The following is an 18,288-nucleotide window of genomic DNA, read 5'->3' as shown; positions in this document are numbered from 1 at the left end:
CGCTGTTTACATCTGGCGAAATATAAGTCATAAAATGCTCGTAGCTTCCGGTTTCCTAGGCCATAGAGATGATTGGAGCCATTCTGGTCTCTGATCAGCTCTATGGTCAGCTGGCCGAATCATCGGCTGCGTTCTCGGGTTCCCTGTTGGGACAGGAGAGCCAGAGAAATACATGGAAGACGGCGGGGGGGGGGGGGGGGCATTCCCTCCCACTGCTTGTAAAAGCCGTCTAGAGGCTAATTAGTCACTAGGATTGCTTTTACATGAAAGCTGGCTGAAAAGAATGATACCAAGATGATACCTAAACCTGCAGGCATCATTCTGGTATAACCACTCAAAGTCCAGCAACATACCAGTACGTTGCTGGTCCTTGTTGGGCATATATTGTGAACTTTTTTTTCATGCAGCCTGTGGGCTGAACGAAAAAAAAGAGATTGATCGGTGGGTATGCCCCCCATTAGAATACCTCCCTTCATCCATCCACTTCTAATGATGGGCATACATGCACCGTTTATATATGCCGAAGCATGGGGGCATCCGCCCCAAATGGTAGGAGAAAATCGCTCCTCCGCCCCTGCTGCCCCCATGCTTTATATATGCTCTTTTTTTTAACTGTGGTGGTGAAATCACCTTCTACAGCGCAGGAGTCACGGCTTTATGTATCATGGGAGCAAACGCTGTTACTGTCAACATAAATAAATCCGCGCTGCAACTGAATGGCCTACCTGCTAAGCAAATGATGGTTAACAATAAAACAATAAAACAAAGTAACATTACAGTATAACAGTAAGACTTACCATAACTGCAAAGCAAATACAAAAAAAAATAGTAAAAAATAAAACATTTTTTAACGCAAACTGTGCCTAAAATATATATATGCAAAGTATGGGGGCATCCACTCGCAAAAGGTAGGAGCAAATCACTCCTCCACCCCTGCTGCCCCCATGATTTGGCATATATGCTCTTTTTTTTTTTTTTTTTTTAACTGTGGTGGCGCAATCACCTCCGACAGCGCTGGAGTCACAGCTTTATGTATCGTGGGAGCAAACGATGTTGCTGTCAAGATAAATAAATCCGCTCTGCAGCTGAATGGCGTACCTGAAAAAATGGTTAACAATAAAACACAGTAAACAGTAAAGTATAAAAAAAAATGCATACCTATAAAGCAAACCTGATAAAACATAATAACAATAAAACATAGCAGAATAGAATACAGTAAAAAAGAACAGAACAATAGAGGAAGAATAGAGAGAGAACAATAAAACGACAACTATTTTTGTTTTTTTATTTTATATATTTTTTTTTTTTGTTTTACTTTTTTTTTTTACTTTTTTTTTTTTTTTTACACTTTTTTTGTAACTAACTTTTGTAACTGTAACCGGTTCCAAGTTCGGATCTCTCAAAATGTGATGGCATCTTGGGAGACCCTGTGAAAGTGTGCCTAGTCTGTGCAGTGCTGTACCCTACGCTAATACTACACTAGTGTATGGTAGCGTTCAAAACATTCACCAATGCAAAGACCAGGATTGTCAGGACAGGAGGGACAATAATAGCGAGTGTCACGCCTATATCCGCGCTTGCTGCAGACACAACATCTTTTTTGGGGGGTTCGTTGGGTAGGGGTACTCGGGAGGACATAAAGAAAATGCCTCTCATACAGCTGCCTTACTGCATTTGGTTGGGGAAGGTGAGGTGGCACCGTCTGGAAACAGAAGGGCTCTGACGATCTCTTCCTGGAATTTAAGGAAGGATCCGGTCCATCCTGAAGCTCTGTATAGCACATGAGCGTTCAGAAAAGCCAATTGAAATAAATAAACACACTTTCTTGTACCAGCGTCTGGCCTTACGGGCAATTAGGTGCAGCGCCAACAACTGGTCGTTGAGGTCCACCCCTCCCATATTTTGGTTATATTCGTGGACACAGAGGGGTTTCTCCACAACACCAGTCACCGTAGTAATTTGGACCGTCGTGTCTGCATGAAGGGAGGGAAGAACGAAAACATTCTTATTATCCCTCCACTTCATAGCGAGCAAGTTATTACACTTGAAGCAGGCTCTCTCTCCCAGCCTAAGACGGGAATCTACAAGCCGCTGGGGAAAGCCCCGGCGATTGGGTCGCACGGTGCCACATGCTCCAATCTGCTGATCAAACAGGTGACTAAAAAGTGGCACGCTCGTGTAATAATTGTCCACATATACGTGGTACCCCTTTCCGAATAAGGGTGACACCAAGTCCCACACAATCTTGCCAGCGCTTCCTATGTAGTCAGGGCAGATTGTCGCCTCTACGTGGCTATCTTTTCCCTCGTAAACCATAAAACTACATGTATAGCCTGTGGCCCTGTCACAGAGCTTATACATCTTGACCCCGTATCTGGCACGCTTGGTGGGAAGGTACTGTTTGAATGACAAGCGTCCAGAAAACGTAATCAGGGACTCATCGACGCAGACAACTTGATGGGGAGTAAACAAGTCTGCAAAATGTTGGTTGAAGTGGTTTATGAGGGGCCGAATTTTGTAGAGCCGATCGTATCCAGGGTTTCCACGAGGGCGACAGAGTTAATTGTCATTGAAGTGCATGAACCGCAAGATCTGCTCGTATCGTGCCCTGGTCATGGAGGCAGAGAACAAGGGCATATGGTGAATTGGGTCAGTGTACCAATATGACCACAACTCACTCTTTTTAGTTCTGCCCATGTTGAGGGATAGGCCCAGAAAGAGCTTAAATTCAGAAACCGTAATTGGTCTCCAATCTCTGGCAAGGGAGGACTGGGGAATAGTGGCAATGTGTTGACCAGCATACAAATTGCTTTGGTCCACAATAGATCTATAGAGATCTTCGGTGAAAAACGGCAAATAAAAATCAAATGACGTAAAATCAACTGTTTCCATCTGAATGCCGGGTTGGCCAGCGAATGGGGGAAGTACGGGTGCTGCAGAAGTGGTGGGTTCCCAATTAGTATTGGCGAATGCAGCAGGAAGGGCACTATGGGCACGACGGGACTGTGTTCGTCTTCTTCGTGGAGCGGGACACTACTTGTGCTTGCCACCTCACCAGCTTGAACTGCACTTATGGGACTCGCCACGTCACCACGTGATACTGCAGTGCTGGATTGACTACGACTAGGGTGTACTAGGTCGCTGGTGCTTGCCAGCGCTAGTACTTCTCTGCTCCATACGAGGGACCTGCGGTTCTTGCACATCGACAGAAGAAGTTCGGGGTCCGGTACACCTGACCTTGGCAGGGACCACAACTCCGTCGTCAGAGCTATCTGTCATGGAGCCGCTGTCCTCTACAGGATCTTATTCTGAGCCTGAATCTAACAGATGAGTGGCTTCCTCTTCACTATCTGTCATGCTCAGAAACGTGTAGGCCTCTTCACTAGTGTACCTTTGATTTGCCGTTTTGGGCTCTAAATTTAGTGATACACTAGTGAGACTCACAGGTAAAAAAAAGCTCCTGACTGTTAGCGACTGTATCAAAGCGCTACCAAAAAAAAACTGTTAGCGATCGCAGGGATCAGGCCTGACTCTGCGAACGCTGCAGTTATGTGTTTAGTGTTTTGTGACAGTGATCGATCAATACTGCACTTGGGTGGGCTGGGCTGGGCGGAGGGGCAAAATGCAGGTGCTAGCAGGTATATGGGCTGATCCTGCTAACACTGCATTTTTGGGAAACCTAAACTGCTGGGGACGCTAGTATAGATCTGATCAGATATTGATCCGTTCAGATACTATACCACTAAGGGAGATGTATGCTGCGTGCGTGGGTGTTAGCGGTACTGGCACTAACATAACGCAGACCCTATCTGAACCTAAAACCTAACTTGTATCACCGGGTGCCCTAACACTATTAAAAATAAACTTACTAACCAGCGTCACCCATAACCGTTATACGGTGATCAGTGGTGAAAGGGTTAACTAGGGGGCAATCAGGGGGTTAAAACCTTTACTAGGTAGTATATGGGGGTCCCTGACGCTATAAAACGCTGACGGTGAACCTAAATACTTACTTCCCTAACTAGCTTCACCTGTGACACTAATACAGCGATCAGAAAAACGATCGCTTAGTGACACTGGTGACGGGGGTTGATCACGGGGTTAAACCTTAGGGGGGTACCCTAGACCTAAAGGAGCCTAACACTAACTGCCCTATCACTTATAACTGTCACAAAATGACACCAGTGCAGTAATCAGTAAAAAAACCCAAAACTGTTATTGGTGTCACTGTGACAGGGGGTGCAGGGGGGTGATTTGGGGGGTGAAAAGTGTTCCTAGAGTATTCTACTGTAATGTGTAATGTTTGTGCACTTACTTGATGTCTTCTGTCCTCGGCGCCGGAACGAAAAGACCGTCACGAGGAGAGATGACATCACTTCCTCTGCCGCTGTTTACATTACAGCAGCAGAGGAAGATTTTCATTTGTTGGGAGCGATCGCGAGGGGGTGGCCACGAATGAGTGACTTCCCCCTCAGCACGGATCACTCCCCTAAAGATGCCGACCGCCTCGGTCACCGTGGGGCGCGATGCGTCCCCCGCCCGCGGGAGGCAAATCACGTATCAGATACGTGATTTTGCCTGCCCATGCCATTCTGCCGCAGTATATCTGCATTAGGCGGTCGGCAAGTGGTTAAGATACACACAGCTGTTAATAAGTTGCGCTGATCACTCTTTATATTATATTGGCTGAAATCTGCTGTCTCCAATCATGCATGCCCCAAACCCGGAATAAAGTCATCAATGTACATGAACGTTGCAGAGCCTGCACCTGCTGTCTGCTCACAGTATATTTACTGTGAGCGGTCGGCAGGTGGTTAACAGGACAAGCTGTCCTGCAGAAGTAGCAGTTAGAGAGTTGAGACAAACCATTTAACACTGACAGGGGTGTTTACAATAATCTGCTTTTATTTATCTAAAACTTTTATCCCAAAAGAAAAAAAATAAGCTGTGCGGCAACTGCTTAAAAAAGTGTTGGAGTTTGGCTTCAAATTGTCTAAATCTGCTAGTGCATCTAACACTACCCCCTAGTGTAGGCACTCTAATAAGGTAGGTGTGTTATTGGCCAGATCACCAGGTGAAAACAGAGAGGAAGAAAGTCTTACCTGATGAACGATTTAAAGTGCCCTCACAGTCATGGTTGCAATTTCAACAGCAGCCTTAAAGTAGGATACCTTTTTAGTTTTTTTGTGAATTTGGAAGGAAAAAGGGTTATGTTTGTATTACTATGTACAACATTGTTATTTCCAGTTACTTATATGAGTGAGTTTATATTTTATTTATCTATACTATATTTATCTATACTTTTTTTCTAATAAATCTCTGAGTACAGGCACTTTTTCTTCTTTTCTTCTTCTTCCTTGTGGTTATTTTAGAATTTTTATAATAATATATTGCACCATGTCTGGTATTTACTGGACATAGAAGGTGGAAAATTTTCATACTGGGGTCAATTTGCTGAGAAAATGCAGTATTTTATAATTTTGAAGGTAATGTACTGATGTTGAATTAGAAGTCAAGGCTTTCAATCAATTGGTGTCCCAGTTTATGCCAAAGGTGTTCAGTAGGGTTGCCCCTGGGACAGTAACAGAGAGAAAAATCTTCTGATGGGGAAACCTGTTCTGTCGACAACCAGCAATTTACTCACTTGGAGGGATTTCCACTCACTTTCCCTTCCATCTGTGGGACAAGAAGTGAAGGGAAATATCCTTGATGGAACAAAGATGGCAAAAAAGCCTGACAGGGGTTCTACCTGCCCCTTACTCTATCAAAAAAATGTCTTTAGCTTTACTAGGTGAATATTCAAGCTTCATCTGCTGCCATTTTTAGGTGCTAGCTCCTTCAGACTGCTCTTTGAGATGCAAGGAGGCCCCAGTTTTCCATTTTCTTTTCTTGGGCCTGTTAGCCTATTTTGCTATGTTGCCCATCCATTTGTTTGCTTTTGTATGTCCCTACACTCTAAAGATTCTAATGTCCCTCAATGGGCGAGAAAGAACATACCCCTCCAATTAGTGTTTTTTTTTTTTTCATTTTCTCAATACTACTTTGCTACAAAACTTAAGCTGGCCATACATGGATTGAAATTCCCTGCTGAACGAATTTTCATGTATGCATGGGCACTTGGATTGAAAAGAAGTTGATCTACCGATTGACTTCTGTTCAATTAGCCTGATGGAAAGTTCTGTATGGAACCTGCAGCATATTCTGACAGCAGGGAAGTCTCCCTGCTGTCAGAATGTAAGGGCACAGTAGGGAGGATGCCCCCATCTACCTTGAATATGTGGATGGGGGAATTGGGTCTGTTTTTTTTTTTTTTTTTTTTTTTCATTTAACCCGCTGGTTGAACAAGAAATACAGACTCCTCTATGGCCATCCTTAGACAAGATGGTTGTGGGCAGGTTTATCCTGTGCCAAGGGCTTTTTCTGTTGCTGGTGTCCATTTCTCCTATAGGTGGCAGTATAACCCAACAGTGTGGAAATTTTTAGAAATTCCTATATCCCAGAGTGCACTCCAATAAAATGATTTCATGGTGCGTACGAAAATCCATTTTTTTTTTAATGGGGTGGTCACTTCAATGTATAAGGTATGTGGCTGAGTTGTTTCCTTGGTCTACTCAGGTCACCTCTCACTATGCTTCTAAATTGCGTCCTAAAAGCTGAGTTTTTGGCAAAACCAAAAGATGTAATAAAGTGCCTTGTTCAGATTCTCACCTCCTTGTTTGAAAAACCTGTGGAGGACTGCTGGAATTTGGTAACAATGAGATAGGATCTTGTTCCCTTTTTTAGAATGTATTAGCTATATTAAAGGAGTGGGTTAGTTTGTATATCTAGTTTGTTGTTTTGGGGACTTTTGGGTCAAAACATACATCTCCCACTTGCAAATGAGGTGAGAAGTAAAATCTTCAAGCGGATGTGATACAGTTTTGAACTTCTCAGTCAGTTGACTTTGATGAAAAAACACAAATCATTACACCACAAACCACATGCTAGAAGAACTCTCGGCTTTCCCAGAAGTGTCTTATGGGAAAACCATGCATGATATCCCAATTGTAATTGATTTTCTTGTATCTGATTTACTGTGGAGTTTACAGCAATGTTCTGTTATTTTTATCAGACCCTATTGTGCAATCAATTTCACCTGTGCTCAAATGGCCAAATGTTGCTGCTGACCTGCTAGGTAAATGCTATAGTGCAAATAGTTTATTATTGTGTGGTTGTATTATGAAAGATACTGCTTGGTGGTTAACATAGTACATTACTTCACTTATCTTGTATTGCCATTCAGATATTCTTGGTTTCTCTTTTTTACATAGGTATGTCAATTTTCTCAATGAACTCCTTTCTGGAGTGCAGAAAATGAACACGGCCCCAGTATATTTGCAATATGTTATTCTTCATGGCATTCCAAATTTTGATACAACTGGTGGTAAGTAATTTAAGGTATGGGTACTTTTCCTTTACATGATTTGTACGTTTAACAAACTGTAGGGGCTTGTTCTTCCAAAAACAAATATACAGTGCCTTGAAAAAGTTTTCATACCCCTTGACGTTTTCCACTCTTTTGTCATGTTACAACCAAAAACGTAAATGTATTTTATTGTCATTTTAGTGGCACATAATTGTGAAGTGGAAGAAAAATGATAAATGGTTTTCAAAATTTTTAAAAAATATCTGAAGGCAATTGGTTCCACTAGATTGTGGTTGTGTTGGTTTATCACATGCAAATATTTTGTTTGGGATTTTATATGATAGACTAACACAAAGGGGAAAATAATTGTGAAGCGGAAGAAAAATGATAAATGGTTTTCAAATGTTTTTTTACAAATAAATATCTGAATGTGTGGTGTGCATTTGTATTCAGCCCCCTTTAATCTGATACCCCTAACTAAAATCTAGTGGAACCAATTGCCTTCAGATATTTATTTGTAAAAAATTTTGAAAACCATTTATCATTTTCCTTCCACTTCACAATGATGTGCCACTAAAATCCCAGTAAAATACCTTTTACATTTTTTTTAAAGCCAAATAAACAATTGGAAATAAAAATAAATCATGGAAATTATTTTATTAAATGAAAATAGATTTTTTTGACTCGTCAAAGTGGCCACCCTTTGCAGATAAAACAGATGAACACACTCCTAGCATTTTTTCTTTAAAGGAAAACAAGTATTATGAAAGTTATTTCCAGTGCTGTTGTAGAAGTGCCCACAAATTTGTTTAAAAATAATTGTGCCTGCGCTAAAAAAATACTAAAAAATGACGTGCAAAAATATTTGAATTAAACCACAATAAATATGCTAATATAATCATACATGTGTAAATATATATAAATGTGTGCGATCTTTTATATTAAACCTCAAAGTGCATAAAACATTGTGCAATATTAATATAAACCATTGAAAGTGCACCGTGCATAAGTAAATTATAAATGCCAAGTGCTATCCTGTGAAATACGAGTGTCCAACTCAATCGGCAAATTCAAACTAAAAAGAGTGTGCGTAAACAGTGTCCATGAAATAAATGTTCATCAAAATTCTTCTGAACGGTGTCCAAATCACAGCAAACAATATGTGCTCTCCCGTGACACCCCACATGTGCTTGCGCTCACCTCCAACCGTGTGACACAGTAACTAAACTGTGTCAAACACGCAATGGGGCCACTCCTGGGCTCCCTCAGGATAAAATGATGTGAATACAATCCTCACAGGTAAAGCCAGAATCCACATTCTGTGAATATAAAGTATTTCTGGTAGTTGGCGATCCCTCTGCTTCAGGATTGTGACTCCGACAAACCAGACAATGACAGCCAAGCTTGGTATGGTGTGTATGGATAGATCAATATCCCAGATTCTGGTGATGTGCTTAGGATCCTCTCTTTCAAATATCTGTGAAGAAGTACCTAGAGAAACTGGGCTTGCTTCACTGATAGTGACAGCTCTTTGGCTCTCATATTGAGAGTTGACAGCAACAGATTCCAAATGGATTGGAGCATTGAAATGGAGCATTTGGAATCTGTTGCTGTCAACTCTCAATATGAGAGCCAAAGAGCTGTCACTATCAGTAAAGCAAGCCCTGTTTCTCTAGGTACTTCTTCACAGATATTTGAAAGAGAGGATCCTAAGCACATCACCAGAATCTGGGATATTGATCTATCCATACACACCATACCAAGCTTGGCTGTCATTGTCTGGTTTGTTGGAGTCACCATCCTGAAGCAGAGGGATCGCCAACTACCAGAAATACTTTATATTCACAGAATGTGGATTCTGGCTTTACCTGTGAGGATTGTATTCACATCATTTTAGCCTGAGGGAGCCCAGGAGTGGCCCCCATTGCGTGTTTGACACAGTTTAGTTACTGTGTCACACGGTTGGAGGTGAGCGCAAGCACATGTGGGGTGTCACGGGAGAGCACATATTGTTTGCTGTGATTTGGACACCGTTCAGAAGAATTTTGATGAACATTTATTTCATGGACACTGTTTACGCACACTCTTTTTAGTTTGAATTTGCCGATTGAGTTGGACACTCGTATTTCACAGGATAGCACTTGGCATTTATAATTTACTTATGCACGGTGCACTTTCAATGGTTTATATTAATATTGCACAATGTTGTATGCACTTTGAGGTTTAATATAAAAGATCGCACACATTTATATATATTTACACATGTATGATTTTATTAGCATATTTATTGTGGTTTAATTCAAATATTTTTGCACGTCATTTTTTAGTATTTTTTTTAGCGCAGGCACAATTATTTTTATGCATTATATCACACGCTATGAAACGTGGTTTAGTGTTTGCTGCTTTAAAAAAAATTTTTTATTAAGGGTTTCACAACCTAGGAGGCATTGATCCATCTGTGGCTCGCAGGAGACTCACATTTTTGCCCACAAATTTGTTGCTTTCCTTTCCCTCTCTTCTGTCAAGGGAGTAACTTTTACTGCAATAACTACCAGTGCAGGGGGTATTAGTGGGTTAATGTTCACTGCCACTTATTACCAAGGTAGGGGGGAGGGGGTAATAGTACTGACAACTAGGTGCTAGGGGCTATTATTGCGTCCGCTGACACCAGTGCTGAGATTTTTTTATTTTTTTTTGTGCCCACTGACTCCAATGGCGGGGTTTAATTTTGCAGTCACTTACACCAATGCAGGGGGGGGTTAATATTGCATTCACTGACACCAATGCTATGAATTATTATTGTGTCCACTAACACCAATTTTGTGGGTTAATATTGTGTCCACTGACAACGATGTTGGGGGTTTTGATTGCACTTACTAACACCAATGTTGGAGTTTATTATTGCATCCACTGACACCAATGCAGGGGGTGATTATTGAGCTCACTGACTTCATTGTTGGTGGTTATTATTACATCCACTTACACCAATGTCGGGGTCTATTATTTCGTGCACAGGCACCAGTGCAGGGGGTTATTTTTGCACTCACTGACTCCAATGCTGGGGGTTATTATTGCATCCACTAACATCAGTGTTGGGGGGGGGGGTTGTTATAACCTCCACTGACACCAGTTCTATGGGAAGGGTATTGCATTCGCTGACACCATTGATGGGGGTTATTTTTGCACTCGCTGACGTTAATGATAAGAGGTTATTGCATTAAAGAACACCAAAGCTTAGGGTTAATGTACTCCAACCTCTTAAAGCGGGGTTACCATTAAAAAAAAAAAAAATTAAGTCAGCAGCTACAAATAATGCAGCTGCTGACTTTTAATCGGACACTTACCTGTCCCAGGGTCCAGCGATGCGGGGGATCGAACCCCGGGTCGTCCCCCCCCCTCCGCTCAGCAGCGCCGGCATTTTAACTGTGGGCACGCGAAGCCACAGCCGGGCACCCACTGCATATGCGCGAGCCGCGCCGCGCGCTGTCACTGGCCCCGCAATCATCTGGGACTGGTCACGTGTCCCAGATGATTGACAAGAGGGAGGGTGGAGAGGCGATCTCCCGGCGCTGAGGGAAGTGACTTCAGGAGCCCAGGCACCGAAGGAGGCAGACTACGAAGGGACCCCCTAGCAACAGGCATTTAGAGGTGAGTAAGTTGAGTTAGAGGCGAGTTTTTTTTTTTTTTTTTTGGGTTGGAACTCCACTTTAAGTGTACATTGCGATATGCTGCAAAAAATGCAGGAGAACCAACATTTTTGGGTGTGAAAATGTGCTGCTATTATGCAGCACTGTGGAAGCGCCGGTGGCCACACTTGACCACCACTACTTTTTTTCTTTATTAAAGAAGTTTTGACACGGAGCCTGAAAGTGTGTTTTGGGTCATTATGTTATAAAATGAACCCCTCATCAACAAGCCATAGACCAGAGTGTATTGCACTGCAAAATGCTGTGGCATGGTTTTGGTTCAGGGAGCCAGAGTCTGATCGAAAGGCTTAAATGCTTCTGTTTGTAGGAGGTGGTATTTGCACATCACCTATTTTCTGGTGATGGTGAGTTTTGAAGTAGATCAAATATTAAATTGTACATCGAATTCTAGTGATTTAAATATCTGTAGAAGGAGTGATTAAGTTAAAGGTTTATTTCAGATGGTCAAAGAAAATAAATCCACGCTTGGTGGAAGGTACACCACCACATTAACTTAAATGCACCACCAGAGTATATGTAAACCCTCACAATTAACTTCTCTTATTTGCTGACCTTTGGTCAGCTAAAAATACATTTTGAAAGCTATTATTATATCTGATTAATAAGTGTTAAAAATCACCTATTGATTTTGCCAGAAGATTTTTGAGTTAATAACTTTCTGTGTTGCTTGTACAAAAGGAAAAGTTAGAGCTGGGAGGAGAAAGGGGGGTTCTGTCTCAACTGGTGCCATTGCCCATAGCAACGAGTCAGTTTCTAGCTTGCATTTTTTCCACACAGCTTAGAAAATTTAAATTTTAAAGCTGTTTGGTTGCACTCCAGTTTACAGTTTTTTCATCAGACACTTTTTATTAATTTCCCCACCTGTGTTGCCATTTAAAAGCAGAAGGTGGGTGCATACTATATTTATTTCTGGTACATCAGCAGTTTTTTCTCTTCTGTTTGTTGAAGGACATAGTGGAGATCTTGAATCTGACCATTGGGTCATAATGCTGCTTTCAGGAGTTGGACTCTAGGCACAAAAACAAAGCACAGCAACCAGACCACCACCTAACAACATTTTTTTGTCCCCTTGTGTTCTCATTTTTTATGAACTGAGAACTTCACTTCTGTGCAAACCTAACGTAGCCTACCATATGAGCTGGTTTATTTGGAGGCTCCACCAAGCTTTGGCCTTGTCTTTTAGCTCTGTATATTGTCCGCAGGTCGACCGCGGTAGTTGCTCTGTATCTCATTTTTGGTTTCAATTTAAACCATCTAGATTCTGCTTTACACCTGACTGTGTATCTGATCCTGGAGTAGTTATGATCTTTTCCTCTATCAAAATATTACATCTTTTGGGACTTTATCTTTAGACCAATTCTTTGTCTCTTGTTTGCGCGAGGCCTATTTGATAGTTATGTGGATGGCTGGATTCATTGTCACTACCAGTTTATGACTTTGATATCCGTTTTCTGGTTAAAATGTCTTTCAATAAAAATATTGTAAAAGTCTTCCAACACCTGAGCTGGGTGACCAGATGGATAATCTAAATCCTTGTAGTCCCCCCAGCTCTGAGTGCATGCTGATCCTTGCTACGTGTGAGTTCTTCTGTGACAATCCTACCCTGGATCCTAGGGCAGCCTATGAGTTGGCCTGTCACAGAGAAGGTACCCATCTTTCATCCTTATGTTGTGGTAAGTAGGCATACTCCTCACCCTCATACCCTCCCTGTGTGGCTTGGAGCAGTCAGTTGGTACCCTATTTCAGTTCAACCCCAATGGTGCTTGGTGCACTTGTATAGCTAGAGTCTCTCTACATGTGGGCAGCATTTGGTCCTTTTCTGCCCCTGCTGACATGATGGGTACAGCTAATGGTCTTACTATATTTACAGTGAGGGAAAAAGTATTTGATCCTCTGATTTTGTACATTTGCCCACTGACAAAGAAATGATCAGTCTATAATTTTAATAGTCGGTTTATTTTAACAGTGAGAGACTGAATAACAAAAATCCTGAAAAACTCATTTCATAAAAGTTATAGATTGATTTGCATTTTAATGAGTGAAATAAATATTTTACCCCTTCACAAAACATGACTTAGTACTTAGTGGCAAAACCCTTGTTGGCAATCAGAGGTCAGACGATTCTTGTAGTTAAAATTGTGAATAAAACGCGCTTATAGTGATAGCTGCCAGCACATCAGATAATCTGTGAATAAGTGAACAAATAAAGTAGTATAGTGCAGCGCTGATGAAGATGAAATAAGCAATAAAATTTGACCAATATAAGGTGAATATGATAAATGAATATTCAAAACAAAAATACTCAACAATAAAATATCACAACGATAATGATAAAATGGTATAAACCAACAGTGCCAGTGCATATAAAGTGCATAAAGTCCATATGACATCAAATATAGTTTCTTGTAGTTGGCCACCAGGTTTGTACACATCTCACGAGGGATTTTGTCCCACTCCTCTTTGCAGATCCTCTTCAAGTCTTTAAGGTTTTGAGGCTGACGTTTGGTAACTCGAACCTTCAGGTCTCTCCAGGTGTTTTCTATGGGCTTAAAGCAGAGGTCCGCCCACCCCACGTAAAATTAGAAGTCAGCAACTACAAATACTGCTGAGTTTTAATATATGGACACTTCCCAGTCCAGGGAGCCCACGATATCGGCACCCCAGCCGATCTTCGGATCGGGTGCAGCCGCCGCCATTGCCAGTAAGGGAACCCAGCAGTGAAGCCTTTCGGCTTTACAGCCGGTTCCCTACTGCACATGCGTAGAGCGCACTGTACTTTCTAATTGGCCTGGCGGCAGTGGAAGGAGAAGGGGGGCTGAGCTTCGGCGCGGCACCGTCTCTGAAATTGGGGAAGGGGACCTCTCAAGAAGAGGTCCCCTTCCCCGCCCTACTCCCTGAAAGGTGCCAAATGTGGCACCGGAAGGGGGGAGGACATGAAAAAGCGGAGGTTCCACTTTTGGGTGGGGGCTTTAAGGTCTGGAGGCTCCAGGACCTTCATGTGCTTCTTCTTGAACCACTCCTTTGTTGCCTTGGCCATGTGTTTTGGATCATTATCATGCTGCAATACCCATCCAGGACCCATTTTCAATGCCCTGGCTGAGGGAAGGAGGTTCTTGCCCAACATTTGACGGTACATGGCCCTGTCCATCGTCCCTTTGATGCGGTGAAGTTGTCCTGCCCCCTTAGCAGAGAAACACCCCCAAAGCATAATGTTTCCACCTCCATGATTGACGGTGGGGATGGTGTTCTTGGAGTCATAGGCAGCATTCCTCCTCCTCCTCCAAACACGGCGGGTTAAGTTGATACCAAAGAGCTCGATATTGTCCTCATCTGACCACAACACTTTTACCCAGTTCTCCTCTGAATCATTCAGATGTTCATTAGCTAACTTCAGACGGGACTGTACATGTGCTTTCTTGAGCAGGGGGACCTTGCAGTCCTTCATGGCGTAGTGTGTTACCAATTGTTTTTTGGTGACTATGATCCCAGCTGCCTTGAGATCATTGACAAAATTCTCCCGTGTAGTTCTGGGCTGATTCATCACCGTTATCATAATCATTCAAACTCCATGAGGTGAGATTTTGCATGGAGCCCCAGACTGAGAGAGATTGACAGTTATTTTGTGTTTCTTCCATTTGCAAATAATCGCACCAACTGTTGTCACCCTCTCACCAAGCTGCTTGGTAATGGTCTTGTAGCCTATTCCAGTCTTGTGTGCTGTAGGTTTACAATCTTGTCCCTGGCATCCTTGGACAGCTCTTTGGTCTTGGTCATGGTGGAGAGATTGGAATTTGTTTTGATTGCTTCTGTGTACAGGTGTCTTTTATACAGGTAACAAGCTGAGATTAGGAGCACTCCCTTTAAGAGAGTGCTCCTAATTTCAACTTGTTACCAGTATAGAAGACACCTGGGAGCCAGAAATTTTAAAATGAAGAGACATGCAACAAGTTTAGCAGGAGCCGTCCCCTTGAACTTTTAAGGCAGAAATAGGAGTAGAAGAGTAGGTAAAAGGCAACAGAGTGCCACTTTTATTGAGTACACAATATGTAATAAATTTTATAAACAAGAACAGTAACAATAAAATATACAAAGTATACCAATGAACCATTTAATACATAAATGTATATATCAAACCCAAAGCTAATAATCCAGGCACTGCGGTCAGTCCGTGAAGATTTGTAGCATACATCCTGACATGTTTCGGAAATGTATTGGTATATATTTTTTCCTTCATCAGGGGTGGTTTACATTTGGGTGACTTTATCTTTATTTGCAACACAGATGAAGTTACATAGTATTTGTACTATATTGCAAAAAAAAAAAGCAAGTAGTTTTACAGTAAACTTTATGGTTTTTAGGCTTAAAGGTATTTACATAAAGAGTTCATTGTAGGACATGGGGAAATAGTAAAAACAATTGTAAAGATTCCACGTTGGCTGAGAGAGTCTGCATGGACAACATGGGTGGACAGGCATGCAACTCCGGGCCGGCCACTGATTCAGATCCTTAGGAGACATCAGAGCGGCCGTGCTCAGACCGAGACATGCCAGCTGTGTGTGAGCGCTGTTAAATAGGGAATCACCTGATGAGGGAGCCAATTCTCACAGGGGGTGGTGCTGGTTGTCCGGCCTTATTTGCTTTATAGAGAACAGCTGAGGCCGGACTCAGTGTCTCTCTGACGCGGAGCGGTGAAAAGGAAGTCTCTGTCCGTGTTGTAGACACAGCGGGGACAGGTAGGAGGGATCCCTGTCATCCACCAGCCATGCACAGCTGGAGCCTACCAGCCGGGTGGTGTGAAAAAAAACGGGGCAGCCCAGGGAGCACACCGTGCACCACCCAGTGGACCAAAAGGACAGTGACAGCCAATGTGTTTACAATGCAAAAACATCAAATAAATCATCCATATTGCATACATGCAATTATGAAGGTAATAATGCAGTCACAAGATTGTATTTGAGAGATGCATCATAATATAGGGAAGCTATAGTGTCACTAATCATAGTGTCCCCATAGTGTCAAAAGGGGCACTTGCATAGCTAATGAATCTATGAAGCCATAGTGTGAAAGATATAGCATGGAGCAGGGAAGGTAAGATGTCATTAAAAGCAGGACTTTGAAGGGGGAGCTATAGGTTTAATTCACAGCCCCCTGAGACAAAGCCCGGAAGAAAGGATTTAAAGTTAAATGCCTCATTTAGGCCAGGTGGTGAGGTGGCCTGTAAATTAAATATCCATCTCAACTCACATTGGAGGAGACGCTTGTTGAAATGTATACGGTCAAGTGCCAGGAAATATACCTTAGGGATAGATTCTGGGTGAACTAGGGCCATATGGTGACCAATGGGGACATCGGAGTCTCGTTTGTGTATGGTGGATAGATGTTGGTATATTCGTTTCCAAAATTCATTTATGGTCTTCCCGACATAGTAGCACCCACAATCACAAGTGGAGTAGGTACATTATGGCGGGAGTACTGCAATTTACATAATGTGTAGGAAGGAAATTGCGTCCATTGGGCAAATCAATGTGTTTACGCCTATCCATGTATTGGCAATAGCCACATTTGATAATTCTAGTTGTATCGTCGTTTGAGGATTGTTTGTGTGCATTTAATAAATCTCGGCGAGATAGATTAATTGTTTTTCTATAGGCTTTCTTGAGACAGGTACTGGAGTATCCCCTTTCTAGAAATCTATTTCTCAGTGTCAGCCTCATTTTTGAAACTGGCGTCATCTGAGCAGTTCCGGTGAGCTCTCAAATATTGGCTGTAAGGGATTGATGCAAGTAAGGGTTTAGGATGGAAACTTGATGCATGTAATAAGGAGTTCCCTGCTGTAGATTTATGGTATAGTTCACTAGAAAGGCCGCCATCTGTCTGTTTTTTAATGAGTACATCTTAAATTAGTAAATTAAATTAATGCAGGCCATAAACCCGTGTAAAAGGTCATCCGATCCATCCCAAATTATGAACGCATCATCTATGTAGCGGTGCCATGCAAGTACATGGCCCATATCTTTGTATGCTGTCCAGTTCTGGGCACCAGTCCTCAGGAAGGATGTACTGGAAATGGAGCGAGTACAAAGAAGGGCAACAAAGCTAATAAAGGGTCTGGAGGATATTAGTTATGAGGAAAGGTTGCGAGCACTGAACTTATTCTCTCTGGAGAAGAGACGCTTGTTCTTTACTGTAAGAGTGGCAAGGATGTGAAATCAGGCGGGTGGGCTCAGCGGGGAGCATCGACAGTTTCAAGAAACTATTAGATAAGCACCAGAAGGGCCGCAACATACAGGGATATACAATGTAATACTGACATATAATCACGCACACAGGTTGGACTTGATGGACTTGTTTTTTTTTTCAACCTTACCTACTATGTAACTATGTAACATAGATAGCGAGTCATTGGGGAGCAGTGAATGTTCCCACTCCCCCAGGTACAGGTTGGCGTACGATGGGGCACAGCATGTCCCCATCGCCACCCTCTGTACCTGGAGGTAGTGGGAACCATCAAAGCCAAAGGCGTTATGGTAAAGTATAAATTCAAGAGATGTTAGAATAAAATCGGTGTAACTGGGTTCACATTCGCTAGATTGTGAGAACACATGACTTATCACTGCAAGGCCCTTCTCATGATGAATGGTGCTATACAGGGCCTCAACATCTATAGCGACCAATTGGGTATTGTCCTCAATATGCATATCTTGAATTATTTGCAGAAAGTGGATAGTATCCCATGCATAAGATGACATACATGTTACAAAAGGTTTAAAATGACTGTCCACTACACGACTGAGATTTTCAGTCAGACTCTTTTTGGTTTTTCATATTACCTAAAGTTGTTCCTGAGGGGTGCTATACAGGTCCAAAGGAGCAGAACCCCTTTAAAAAGGGCCCCAGTCTTTGAAGGTTTAACTACGCTGCCCGCTATGATGGGTGAAAGTTGGATCTGTCTGTTAAATCAGCAGTATCCTGCAGCGAGGACAAGGTAAGGGGAGAAGCCTAGGCACTGTACCTGTTACACTTACCTAGTACAATGCTTTTTCAGCAGCTCTGTGTCTGGCTACTGTATAGCAGCGGGTGTGGTCCCTGCAGCCAAAGGGGAGTTCTTAATTGAACAGATGGTGTTCCTCTTCTGAGGGATCTAAAGGGGTTACAGCAGTAGTTTATGAACATACA

At 42.4% G+C, this 18,288-nt stretch overlaps 1 protein-coding gene across 3 annotated transcripts in view; it reads left to right on the top strand.

The window, feature by feature from the left end:
- Positions 1 to 18,288, top strand: part of TNS3 (tensin 3) — a 621,029-nt gene that overhangs the window by 138,678 nt on the left and 464,063 nt on the right. For 2 of the 3 annotated variants that reach the window (XM_073630678.1, XM_073630677.1), the window contains one exon: positions 7,311 to 7,423. In XM_073630678.1, the coding sequence (XP_073486779.1) occupies positions 7,311 to 7,423 (113 nt within the window). Of the gene's footprint in view, positions 1 to 7,310; positions 7,438 to 18,288 lie in introns of those variants that run through there. The other variant, XM_073630679.1, reaches the window with a different exon arrangement.

Source organism: Aquarana catesbeiana, linkage group LG05 (genome assembly GCF_042186555.1).
Source record: "Aquarana catesbeiana isolate 2022-GZ linkage group LG05, ASM4218655v1, whole genome shotgun sequence".
NCBI classification, from domain to species: Eukaryota; Metazoa; Chordata; class Amphibia; order Anura; family Ranidae; genus Aquarana; species Aquarana catesbeiana.
This window is presented reverse-complemented; position numbering and strand designations above follow the sequence as displayed.